The sequence below is a fragment of the Protomyctophum parallelum genome (genome assembly GCF_964188405.1).
Source record: "Protomyctophum parallelum genome assembly, chromosome: 18".
NCBI classification, from domain to species: domain Eukaryota; kingdom Metazoa; phylum Chordata; class Actinopteri; order Myctophiformes; family Myctophidae; genus Protomyctophum; species Protomyctophum parallelum.
The window spans coordinates 34,605,735-34,619,257 of record NC_139716.1 but is presented as its reverse complement, the minus strand read 5'-3'; the positions used below and the strand labels follow the sequence as shown (position 1 = coordinate 34,619,257).

The window sequence follows — 13,523 nt, the reverse complement described above, 5'->3', positions numbered from 1 at the left end:
ACATAGTATTAAAACCATTCGCAGAGAAATGTGTGGTGCAAGTGGTGACTTTCTTCATCTCATTTAAATATAAAAACATTTTTTTAAGAGTGAAGAGAGCCTACTGTCAGCTGTCCAGCAGTCCAAATATTATTAAATTACATTTCAGAATGGTAGACCTGAGGCCTGAGGCCTACCATACCAGGCCTCACGCCTGAGGCCTACCATAAACGGCCTCAGGCCTGAGGCTCAAATGCTGAAAAAGTAATGGACCTTGATATGAAAAGAGTTGAAAACCACAGATCTATAGAACAAGAACGGCATGGTCAGCGTCAATGCGATGCATGTGCACCAGTGAAGAAGCTATGCCATTTTTGTCCATAAATTACCGTCTGCACCACAGCGACTTCGATTTGTAAGAGAAAACAACATGACACAATTAAGTGATAAAACCTTGATCATTTAAACCAGGGATTTGTGCAAGGCCCTTTCTCCCCTGATCACCATAGAGTAAATCTTATAACAAGAAATAGCCGCTCTACAAGCTCACAATGTGTCCCAACGTGACCAGAACACCCAGAGAGGGATGCCGGGCTCCGTGTGGCTCGGTCGCACGTGATATCACTCTGCTTCCTCTGTGGCGACCGCAGCCCCAGCCAGAACGTAGTAGGGCCCTTCTCTGAGGTAGCTCTTCAGATGCAGGTAATGCTGGCTGCCCAAGACACTCGCCGCCGTCGACGAGTTTGCGAGCGCCTTCACCAGTTTGAACTTGGCGTCCTTCACCTCCTTAGTTCTTCCCGTGGCACGGTCCATGACAAACTCCATGAACCCCGGGGTGCCGATCATCACCCGCTGAGCCCAGGGCTGAGGTGCGACGGCCGCGAGCACGCGCAACGCCGCGCAGCTCAGCTCGGGGAAGGGCTGCGCGGCGACCTTGGCCATCATGTCCATCGTATTGTCCGCCATGAGGCGGAACCAGGACTCCGTCAGAGCCAAGAGGTCCGGCTGGGCCTGCTGTTCCCGCAGGCCGAGCAGACGCGCGGCGCACTCCAGGCAGCGGACTCGCATTTCCGTGGCTCCGGACGCGGCCAGCCGACCCATTCTGGACAGCACCGCCGCAAACTTCTCTACCGCCCCCTGCAGGACCCGTTTGCCCTCGGCGTCAGATCCAAGCAGCCCCAGAGTGTCCAGCGCCACGCCGGTCATGGCGGGGTCCGGGCCCATGGCCATCTCCAACACCTTGTCCTGGAAGGCCGGGTAGCGCTCACACACTCGCCGGGGCCCTTCCGCCACGGCCAGCGTGCCGAAGAACGTCACCAGACCGGGCAGGTATAGAGAGGAGAAGTCGTCGGCGTCGGCTCCTTGGATCATGCCGGAGAACTTGTCCATGACGCCGCGCAGCGCGAGGAACTCCCGCCCGTGCCGGCTGTGGGCCAGCGTGGTCACCATCTCGACGGCCGTGGCCCTGATCAGAACGTCGTCTCCGGTCACCTCGTCCAGCAGTCGAGAGAGGACGCCGCTGTCGGCGCAGTGAGCGAGAGCGGCGGCCGACGTGGACGCCACGTCGATCGCCAGCTCGTACACTCTGCACCTGGGAACGTCGCCCGCCGCCATCACCTCCTTCATGCCGTCGAGGAGGCTGCCCTGGGAAAACAACGCTTCCAAACCGCCCTCGGACCGGCTCAGTTTGACCAGGGAGCCGACCGCCTCCTTCGCCACGCACATCTCCTCCGCGCCGACGCAGCGGACCACTTCGCGGAGGACCTCGGCGTGGTTCTTCAGGAGTTCGGCGGCCGCCTCGCCGTCGCCCGTCATCCGGCTCACCTGCGTCAGGGCCAGCGTCCTGACGGCGGCGACGGGGTGGACCAGGCCGGCTCGCAGCTCCGACTGGAGCGTCCGGGCCGCGTGGACGGGACTGAGCGCTGGGAGCGCGTGGCGGAGGATGTCGGCGCACAGCTCCATCTGTTCCCCGTCGTTCGTGTGCAGGAGGGAGAAGATTGCGTCGAGCCACCGCCCGTCGCGAACGACGATGTCCCTCAGGCCGCTGGCCGGCACGGACAAAATGGCCGTTTTCAGGTTCCGCAGTTGCTCGATGGGATTGTCAGCGACGCCGGAGATGTTCTCCAGCAAGCTCTCAATGGAAGACGCCATGTTTAAGTGATTAATGCTAGAGATGGGACATTAAGCGTGATCTAATAACACAATTAGTAAACATGCAGCACCGCCTTATAATGCTGCTCAGAGCTTTGCAGTGATGTCACACATGTTAACTGTTACCAGCATGCCTAATAACATCGATTTGTGCAGGCCAGCAGGCCTGCTTTTAGTTGTTATTTGCACACAGTGGTGGAAAAAATACATTCTTTACATACGGTAAGTAAAAGTATCAATACTGCAATATTGGAATATAGCAGATCTACAAGCTCCAATGTTCTCACTGTGATCATAAGACCCAATTACTGAATGTAAAGTCTCCAATTTAAAGCTTCTCTTCAGTATTTGTATGACACTGATTTACTACGACACTATAGCACATTATGAAGCACCCCCTAAACTCTGAGAGTGCACGAATGACACCAAATCGACCCGTAAAGGTCCATATTGGCTATTCAAAAATATCTCGTACAAGCTTGTGCAGCTGCTAGCAGTTAGTTAATCAGCAGCATTTTTAAAAGGCGACCACGCTAGTGTTATTCCCACTGCTAAGAATATCCCATTGACAATGAATTGACATATAGTTGTGTCTGAGCAAATCAACATGTCACGTCATGATGATGTACGATGATAAAAGCGCCCCTCACTTCACAAGTTTACTTTTAGCTATAGAAACTCCGTTCCAACTGTACAACTTTCGGCCTACTTTAGGACAAACAAATCATTTTGAATTAGAATTTTACTTTTAGAGATATTGTAGAAATACTAGTTTTATTTTAAATATTCTCTTCTGGGGGTCCCTAGCACAAAGCATTTTCAGATGGGAGTCTGTGTCCAAATACATAAACATTTGGTGGTCCTTGACATTTGCAGTGGTAAAAAGTAACCAAGTACAGTGCTGCACTTAAAGGACCACTTCACAACTTTTCTCCCTATCTTGATATAATTGTCCTCGCTAATGTTCATGACAAAATGCCACAATTGTTTTCCACTCGGTCTGTGTCTCATGGGAGGGCTGTGGGCAGTTCATACGCCCGTCCACCAGTAACAACATTAATGGGGAATCCAAGCTAATAGAAACTTCAGGCTTTCTATTCCTGAAAAGTTGCAATGCGATATTGGAAGGCATCATTCTCACGAATCTAAATATTAAAAAAATATATAATCTTGTTTAAAAAAAATCTGCCTAACGATGATGTTACTGCCACTGGTGGATGGGATTCTGAACTGCTCACAGCCCTCCTATGAGACACGAGATTTTATTGATGGTCGTGTCATGGATATCAATATGCTTACGTAGACGAGTGTTTCACCACACCTCTCGTCAAGCAGATAAGGTCATAATCAAGCCCCGAACTGGGCCTAAAACATGAACGTGCATCGCACCAACGGCGGTGCTCATTCATGACTCGCACGCACGAACGACTCGTGGCCAAAATGGGCTTGGGGCCACCACTTTGCCAACCCGGAAGAAGGGGTGAAATGGAAGTATGTGCTGGTTGAGCAACTCCATGTAAGTGGATGGGAGGGGAATTCCGTTGCCGTCTCTATTATTTATAACTATATGATCGCAGTATGAGAATCCACTGGTTTAGTTAGTTGATGGTGTAGGGATGTCCCTCTGGTCTAGTTGGCGGTGTACGGATGTCCCTCGGGTATGAGGGAGAGGAAGAAGGCAGTGATGAAGGTCCAGATGGCGGTGAGGAAGCCGCGAGGAGCTTGTTGGACGGTCGCGCCAGCGTCGTGGCCGTTTCCCTCCGAGCCTCCATCGCCGCCGCCCGCCGTCAGCTGCGCCGCTTCCCCAAGCGCGTCCTGGCGAGTCTCGGCCTCCTCGCCGGGAGCCCGGCCCCTCTCTCCTCCTCCTCCTCCCCCCGGGTTCTGCTGCTGCTCGGGCCTGAAGGGGAACCAGGCGTTCTGGTGCAGGTAGACCAGCAGCATGGCGCCCGCTACGATGACCAGCAGGCTGGCCGACGACGAGAAGTACATGATGCTGAGCAGCACGCACACGTTGGACATCGTGTACAGCCGCTCCAGCCAGTCGGTGCTCGGCGCCGGCTCGCCCCCCGCGTTGGCGGCGCCCTGCTGCTGCCGCCGCCGCACAGCGTTCGCCCGGATGTCCCAGCGGGCCGGCACGGGGTCGGGCCCTGACAACGACGGCCGCCGCACGGCCCCGCTGGGCTCGGCGGTGGATACGAGGGAGGAGCTTGGGGGCGCCTGGGAGGAGGAGGAGGAGGAGGAGGCGGCCGTCGTGGCCACTTGCTGTTGTATGTAGTAGTGCCAGGCGTACATCTGCTGCCACCACAGCATCTGCACGGGCACGTAGGGCCCGCCGCCAGGGGGAGCCTCCGCGTTGTTGTCGACCCCCCGGAAAAGGGGACCCCGTGCTCCGTGCGGCGGCCACGGCACGCCAGTGGGAGCAGTCGTCGGATGGTCGGGCGTGTACTGGGGGACAGCAGGAGAGGCGGCGAGGGTCCGGAGGGAGGCGTTGACCAGGCGCATCATGTACTCGTCCTGCTTCCTGAGCACGTCTCGGAGCTGTGGGTGGTCCCGCAGCGGTGGGTGGTCCCGCAGGCCTGCAGGCCGGGCCGCGGAGGACGATTCGCCGGGGTGGGAGTCAGACATGCTGCTCTTTTGGCGTTCTTCGTTATTTAACTCTTTGGGCCCCTCCTACACTGCCTTATAAAGGCTCTCGCCGTCCCGCGTTGTCGGTTTACGACATGCTCGCAGGCAGAGAGAATTCAGTGCTGTGATTGGACAGACAGATTGGACAGACATTTGTTTGGCTAACACAACCTATAGAGGACGCTGCCAGGGCTGGGTTTATTATCTCTGCCAGTCCAAATATGGACTTCCACACCTCTATACTAGGAATTCAATGGTGTCAGAATGTTCAGCCACAGCCATTTGTTGTTGAATATTACGTCATATGCCAGACGATTTTTTATGTTTGTTTAGAGCACTTTTGCCAGCCAAGTCAATGGACTTTAATGTTTATTTACTTATTTAGGGCAGTAAATGACAACGTATAAGACGTCATGTGGCCGATATACCTTGTATCTATCATTTTGTTTCATAAAAAAGGTTCACAATAAACAGTACATTGAAACAGCACACATCTCAGCCTCTGGCCTCTGCACCATATACAGTACAAGACTGATATTAAACCCTCCTTGCAGGTTTCACTGCAGTCATAGCGTTTGGTTTGGTGGTTTGAGCTGCCAATCCTCACCACCCTAGCTGGTACTGCCACTCCCAGAGTTGTTTTAGTAACTGATGCATAAACTTGGACACATCATCAGTTTATTACGATAAACACACCTGTTTAAAAACACCTACATTTTTAACTTAATTACCATATTGTCTTTTATCTTTTCCTGTCTGCTCTATTTGTTGCTACCTGCAACTTGTCTCACACGTCTGTAAAAATGCAATCGTAGTGCACCTGTGTCCAGTCTCTGCCACTGCCAGTCATGATTGTGTTGTTTGTGCTGTTCAGTTTGTTAATAAATCATCATTGTCTCCACCAGGCCGAAGGCATGAGGAGAAAGACTATGTTCTGCACTGTGTGTGTGTGTGTTTGTGTGTGTGTGTGTGTGTGTGTGAGATACCCAAAACGGGTCTTTCAGATTCTTCAGACTCCATCCTGATTGGCTAAGATTGGCTTCCAATTAAAGTTTGCAGGACTGCTCCGTTACCAACAAAATGCGGCAAATCATGAACACATTGTGTGATTTCCGTGACATGTTGCACACACATTACCACTAGGAGAGGAAGAAATGCCACTTGAAAATTTTCAACTCAGCCTCATGGTGGTGCTATAACTGGCCCATTCATGTTTTTACCTAACTGCACCGATCTGTGTAAAAACTTGTATGCACACTCCCTAGAGACCAAGTAAATACATGTGGCTCATCTGGCTTTTTCAATTCTGCCTTTTCGAGCGCCGCCAGGGGGCCCATTTATGTGCAACACTTTTTTACATTAGTCCTTCAGATTGTATCCAAATATCAATCCTGGTGGAGACCTGTGCCCCGAGGGGCACTTCTTAGTTGATCTTTATCTGCCTGCCTGCCTGCCTGTGTGTGTGTAGCCTCGGTCCCAGGCTTACTTATCTGCGAAAAGAAAAGCCTGGTCACAACGTTAGGCAGAGAAGCTATCGGCGGTTGTATCCTGCGGAATATCCGTCAGATGTATTTCCCCCGGATACGATATTTTCCTGACCAATCACAACACTTGTTTCATTCGCAGAGAATGTAAACTGATTTGTAAAGCATCAACGTAATTTCCTTGGGCGATACTTCCGCTAAAATATATTTTACGAGGTGTCAAGGGTACAGTTGCTAACATATCGAAAACAACAGATCACCATGCATAATATAAAACAATGTACTGTAGCTGCATCTAAATGTTATGAAAAGGGACCTACAGAGAGCGAGTGGAACAGCAACGTTGAGGAGGGCTAGAACAGCACAGAGCAATCCAACACCAACTGCAACCTGCTTGTAACATCTTATGTCTGGAGGACGCACACGTTACACACACACACACACACACACACACACACACACACACACACTTTTATTACTTATTTCAATCCAAAAAATACAATTCATTTGTTCAGTTCATCTTTCAACCTGCTGCGTATAAACATTTTAAAGTACCTTTTTGTGATGTTTAGTTGTATAAAACATCTCTTACCAGACCACAGTATCTTCTCTCCATCTTTCTCCTGAGCTGTAGTGGAGGTCTCGGCAGCCTCATAGATGTCTTTGTCTACTTCTAGGCATTCAACGTTATCATAATCTGCAGCCATTCCTATATACCTTCAAGACTTGAGTGATGTTTCACTGGTTGAGAGCAGAAGTTCAAGAAGTTGAAACATCACTTCTCCTTATGGCTCTGTGTTGTAACACCTTTTCTCATCTGATGAAATACTGTACATCAATACATGCAGAAGCCAGAAGTGAGTTAGGAAACCTGCCTTTGTTCCGTCTCTGCTACACTGTCTCTCTGCATTCTGTGATCCAATTGTTTACTGAGACACTACACTGTCTCTCTGCATTCTATGGTCCTAGTTTACTGAGACACAACACTGTCTCTCTGCATTCTATGATCCTATAGTTTACTGAGACACTACAATGTCTCTCTGCATTCTATGGTCCTAGTTTACTGAGACACTACACTGTCTCTCTGCATTCTATGATCCTATATTTTACTGAGACACTCACTGTCTCTCTGCATTCTATGATCCTATAGTTTACTGAGACACTAAACTGTCTCTCTGCATTCATATGTATGTATGAATATGTTTTTCTTGCTTATTGTACGTCGCTCTGGGTGAGAGCATCTGCTAAATACCTACATTGTGAATTGTAATTGATAATTATAGTGAGATCCCTAGAGCTCTACCGCAGGCTGGGAAGCTCTTCTCTCCTCTGTTCTCTAGAGCCAGACGAGTCCCCAGTGGCTCATCTCTCTGGGAGGAGAGACCAAGTGGATGGAGAGATGGACACTGAGATAATGATAATGAGACTGTGTGTGTGTGTGTGTGTGTGTGTGTGTGTGTGTGTGTGTGCGTGCATGCAGGCTATGACATATTGATAGTGTTAATTAAAAGGCTAATGCTGTGTGATGTGTGTAGGAGCAGAGAGGTACTAGTCCAGACGTGCGTGTGTGTGTGTGTGTGTGTGCGCACGTGCATGTGTGGGAATGGACCCAGCATGGAAATGAATGGTAACACTGGTTGGACCCAGCATGGAGATGACATACTGTTGCTGTAAAGTAAATGGACCACTATACCGACCTTTGAACTGGGTAGAAATAAGTCACTTACATGTAGCAGACCCATATATAAAGCACGTGGAAGAACTCTACTTCTGCATTTTTCTTGATTTGGGCACCTAAAAGCATATGGTGGCCTGGACCAGTAACCACATTGAGTACATACTTTATCCCAGGAGTAGGACAGCCTCAACAGCTTTTGTGCCCAGGACGTCCCCACACGTCTTCATAATTACACCAGTAGAAGGCCCATGAAGTGTGTCTTTAGTTATTTTTATTGGTATAAAACCAGATCGCTAAAATCTATTTTTTGACAGGGCCGTTGCCTCATGGCAACGACTTGTGCAGCTCTCACGGACATGTTTTGCGCAGCCGTTCACTTCCTTGTTTACGGCCCGACAAAATATCTATTCAGTCAGACGAGGTAGCGCGAGGTAGTAATGGAAAATTATACCTCCCATTTTGGGGGAAACTGGAAGGTGGGGCTTTTCAGAGTAAAATCTGCCTCATCTGAGTGGGTTTTAGAGTTGCGCAAGCCCCTCCTATAGTACCAGCGTGGCCTTGTGGTTAGAGTGTCCGCCCTGAGACTGGGAGGTTGGGGTTCAATCCCCGGCCGGGTCATACCAAAGACTGTAAAAATGGGACCCAATGCCTCCCTGCTTGACACTCAGCATCAAGGGTTGGATTGGGGGTAAGTCCCTGTGACATACTAGCGTCATGTCCAGGGGGTATACTTGTACATAAAGCTGCCTCACGCTACAGGAGATAGGCTCCTGCCCTATGGGCCTCATGGCTCGGCAAGGCTATACTTAAGCCCCTCCTATGCCCAGCTTTGAGTAAACACAAACATTGTATAAACACAAACATTGAAGACAAAAGTGAGGACGATGTGCCATTGCGGTTGAGAATGAGATCATGTATGATGATAAGAGGCCCTCACTTCACACGGGTGTGATTTTTTGGTAAATATATTTTGAATATAATAATATTCAAAAAGTTTTAGTCAGTTAAATTAAGTCCCTGCACATAATTCTTCACGTTCATTCAACTCCTAACTCTGACTGCATGCAGCATGGGGAGGGAGTCTGCATATGTCTAAATATTTCAAAAATAATGTAGAAGGCACACTGACTGCAAGAAGATGAGAACTTGGCACCAGGTTGCCTGGATCAAATTGCACCCACACGTTGACCATGTCATGCATGACATTGACATGCAGCCTGCAGGGACTGACAGACTTGTCTTGTGGTGAACTCTATCACTGGTGTTACTATTTGAGCATTGTCATTATAGGTGGGGAAAATATACGCACACATATGCACACGCGCGCACCGATGTTAAGTGCATGTGATCCTAATAATGGAATAGGCTACGTCTATTTTTTTGGTCACATGCAGATCGAGTTTAATGGATAAAATAGATATTTATCTTTATAAAAAACATAATTCTGAGTGTTTCATTGAAATCTGCATGACAAAAGTCTAAAAGCTGCAAAAATAGTGCGAACATTTAAAGGAAGGCATCAATGCAGTTTGTTTCCAAATTATGTAAACAGATTATAATGTAAACAGCTCTTTGGAACAAAAATAACATAGAGACAACATAGACACACATTATAGCCAGGACCTTCCTCTCAACATATGAATGTATGTAATGTAACTATATTACTCTTACCATTCAGTGTTATTTTTGCTTTGTTTTCTTTTCGTTTGTGAAAATCAAGAGGAACTTAATATGCTGGTGGGACAGAAGCGGAGGGGGAGGAGGACTGCATGCAGCACCAGAATCCCTCCCTCAGTCAGCGGCATCACGACTCCCCAGTATGGGTATACGGATAGGGGCCATGCACCCCCGCGGTGCGTCGTGAGGCCAGAGCCCGGATCAGAGGAGTCCTCCCACTGCCACGGCGGCACGACACACTAGTTGGGTAATATCTGATGCTTCCATAGAGCAGGTCCGTTTCTCAGTGGATTTATCATGAAGGGTAAAAAACTAATTGAGCCAGGCTATATGCCCCTCGCAAACATGCTGGCAGAATTCGTGAGAGCTCCAAATCCATGGCCACCATTAAACAGCCTGTTAAGGCACAATTAGGCTTTCCCCCCCCTAAATTTAATTAAATTTCATATAGTATAGCATCATGCTATACTCACATGCTATTAGCATGTGATGTGACACTGACGTGTCAAGAATCCATTCCAATTAAGCATTTTTGCACAAAAATCACAGTGGCTATGGCCTTTTCTTTTTGGCCCAATGAGTCTTTTTGTGCAAAACTATAATGCTTGGATTGGAATGGATTCAGAAAACCCCCAGTTTGACATTTGGCTCCTTTTCACCCCTGAAAAGGAGGTGTGTGTATGTGTGTGTGTGTGTGTGTGTGTGTGTGTGTGTGTGTAGGGGGGGGGGGGGGGGCACGAGGAGGGGTATCATATCTGTTGGCCATGGCCAGACACCGGAAAGCACGACGCAGCAGTCCCAGCGGACAGCGGTCCTTGGACGTCCCCTCAGCCCCGCAGAGGGGCGTGTGTCCCCGGGGAGCGGACCACAAAGACACCGGCCTCTGATGGATGCCAGGACTCGGGAGGCGTGGAGAGCATGCAGGAGAGAGAGGCCTATAAATTAAAAGCCGAAGGAGCAGAGAGACACACAAACCAAGCCTAACCAAACAACATCACAGACACTATAGTCGATTTGCTCCGATCCGTGCACTGACTGCACAGACAGCGGCACACTGACAAACCCCTCGCCGGGATCCTCGCAGCTGCAGCAGGCATGGTACTGTTGAGTCCTCCGCTCCCTGTGAACACAACCACCACCATGCTGTACCACCACGAGCTGCTGCAACAACAGCAGCCTCTTCTGGACTGTAACTATAACAACAGGTAAGAATTTAAACTGTTCATATAATCCTGTGTTTAGTGATGGTGTGACAAAATGTTTAAAGCGTTCTAGGGTTAATGAACTTAATGTAAACTGTATGTTTCATTTTGATGTTTTACTGTAGTTTTTTGTGTCTAATGATGATTGACAACCTACACATCATTCAGTTTATAAGATTTTGTTTTTGTGACCAACTTTTTTAATTGATTTGAAAGAAACCCCTCAATAGACTTCCATCATGGTTATAGCACACAGACATTGCAGGGAAAGGAAGACAAAAATGATCTCTATACATATATGCCACATATTCTAAGATTTCTTGAATTTTTTTTGAGTGATCCCACAAACCAAAATAATATTATGTCATGTCTTGTTGTGCAGCGTTTCAGAGAAGTGCGATATTATGAACCCCAACAACAACAACAACAACAGAATCAAACGAAGACCTGTGCCATATGAAATGGACAGCAATGATGGTAGGATTATTATTATTATCTATATAGAATCATACACATACGTACGTACGGTACGAAAAATGCATTACTTTTCAGGAAAGGGAATAATGAACCTGTATTCCCATGGATCCAATCATATTATTTTAGGTCACAAACCATTATTTTGTTGTTTAATATTTTAAAACCCACAGACTTAATCACTTTCTGTTTTACTTGACTATCCAAAATAACATGAATAACCGATCTGTAGTCATTTCTGCTACTTTGCGCAAGACTGTTTGTTGTACCGTATAGGTATAGACTTGGCTGGCACACATTACATCATAATTTACCCTAAACAAACATTAAAGTCCATAGACTTTGGAGGTGAACAAGTCTTTTTCTGGTTTTATCCTCGTAGCAGATTTTGTATTGACCTGTACTTTCGTTGAACTACCCATTCTACAAACAATTTTCAATCAATCAATCAATCAATCAATCAATCAATCAATCACTTGGCTGGCCTATGGTGTAATTTCGGAAAGCCATGCATTGGAGGGGCTAGCACCCCCCTAAAAAGAAAAGAAAAAGTCTCAATATGGACGGTTTCTTTCCCCGACAGCAACGCTACGGTATGTTGACCTCTGACCCCTCTCTGTCCCCCCCAGGCTCCTCCCAGCCCAGGGTCATTGTGCGGGCTCGTTCCTCCACCAACACGCGGGAGCGCTGGCGCCAGCACAACGTCAACGGGGCCTTCTCCGAGCTCCGAGACCTGATTCCCACCCACCCCCCCGACAGGAAGCTGAGCAAGAACGACATCCTCCGGCTGTCCATGAAGTACATCCACTTCCTGTCCACTCTGCTCGGCGACCAGGAGGTTCGTGCAGCGGCGGCGGCGACGAGCGGCGGCGGCGACGAAGGGGAGTCGATTTTCCAGGGAATGTCGTCTCCAGACTCCAGCTGTGGGAGGAGTCTCCTGGACGGAGAGAGCAGTCCTGACAGCCTCTTATTGCAATACTGCAATGAAGAACTACTCTGTTACAACTAGCAAAAGTCCGGAATTCAAAATGCACTTGAGTAAAAGTGCAAAAGTATTGGCCTCAAAATGTACTTAAAAGTTCCAAAAGTAAAAAGTATACTCATTATGCAGAATGTCCAAATTGAAGTTCTCAAATGTATGTCGCATTGCGACAAATTGTGTGCATGTTATGTAATAATAATCTAAATCTATAAAGTAACTAGTAACTTTAGTAACTGTAGTTTTAAAATAATTGTAGTGTAGTAAAAGTACAATTTGTGTGTCTCTGAGATGTATAGTGGAGTAGAAGTAAAAGTACTGGAAATTGGAAAAACTCAGGTAAAGTAAAAAATACCTCAAAATTGTACAGTAAATGTACTTAGTTACTTTCCACCACTGCATTTCCATGATAACCAGATCTACTCCTGAAGGAGGATGTACAGTAGGCCTACAGTATGCCCTGATCTATAAGTTAGATAACCTAAATTAGGTTCTGAGAACCCTCATGTGTTTGACAAACACTCAGACAAGAGTCTGAGAGCAGAGTTCATGTGATATTCACGTAAACTATACTGTTGTAATGACACTTACAATGAACTGAATGTGAGCGCATGCATGCACGCACACACACACACACACACACACACACACACACACACACACACACACACGGCTCCATTTGTACACACTCAAGAGTTACAGACCTGGGAATTGTAAGGGTCCATTTTGGTTTATAACCATCGATAATTTAGCTGGAGACCCCCTGCCTGGAGCATCGATTGATGCTAAACTTTAGGTTATAAAGATATTGCTTTCTTGGTCACTCATTGTCATGTTTTATATCTCTGATATTAGTTTTGACTGTGCATGTTATTTAGACAGATGCTATATATGTCCATTGTTTACCTGCTATGCTATAGTTTGAAATGTACAGAATGATGTTGAGATAGCATGTTGTTTATTAGACAGGTAAATAGGTTCATTGTTTACCTGTCGTAGTTTCTTTGAGGTAGTTCACGGTTCTTTTTGCACTATATTTATGTGATTCATTTCCATTGTGTGTTGAGTTCAATAAACACTTGTAAGTCTGCTAAGGTATGAATTGTACATTGTTATTTCCGCATGGTAACCATTCTGACCATGATTACCGCTGTCAGTAACGGAGCGGAGATGGATATTTAATTATGTATCTTAGGTATTTATGTTCATAAATAAAACTATGAAAACATTAATTTCATAATATTCTGCAGTTGTTAATGGTCATGGAACAATGA

At 47.3% G+C, this 13,523-nt stretch overlaps 2 protein-coding genes across 2 annotated transcripts; one reads left to right on the top strand and one right to left on the bottom strand.

The window, feature by feature from the left end:
- Window positions 1–600: 600 nt before the first annotated feature.
- LOC310876110 (26S proteasome non-ATPase regulatory subunit 5-like) lies at window positions 601–2,130 on the bottom strand (the record flags this gene model as incomplete). The annotated part of the gene is made up of 1 exon (XM_083789556.1): window positions 601–2,130. The coding sequence occupies one exon, from the start codon at window positions 2,128–2,130 to the stop codon at window positions 601–603; it is 1,530 nt and encodes a 509-aa protein (XP_083645682.1).
- An 8,348-nt stretch (window positions 2,131–10,478) lies between these two features.
- LOC310875520 (T-cell acute lymphocytic leukemia protein 1 homolog) lies at window positions 10,479–13,261 on the top strand. Its single transcript, XM_083788793.1, has 3 exons — window positions 10,479–10,799; window positions 11,179–11,273; window positions 11,900–13,261. The coding sequence occupies exons 1-3, from the start codon at window positions 10,690–10,692 to the stop codon at window positions 12,277–12,279; spliced, it is 585 nt and encodes a 194-aa protein (XP_083644919.1). The 5' UTR covers window positions 10,479–10,689; the 3' UTR covers window positions 12,280–13,261.
- The last annotated feature ends 262 nt before the right edge of the window (window positions 13,262–13,523 follow it).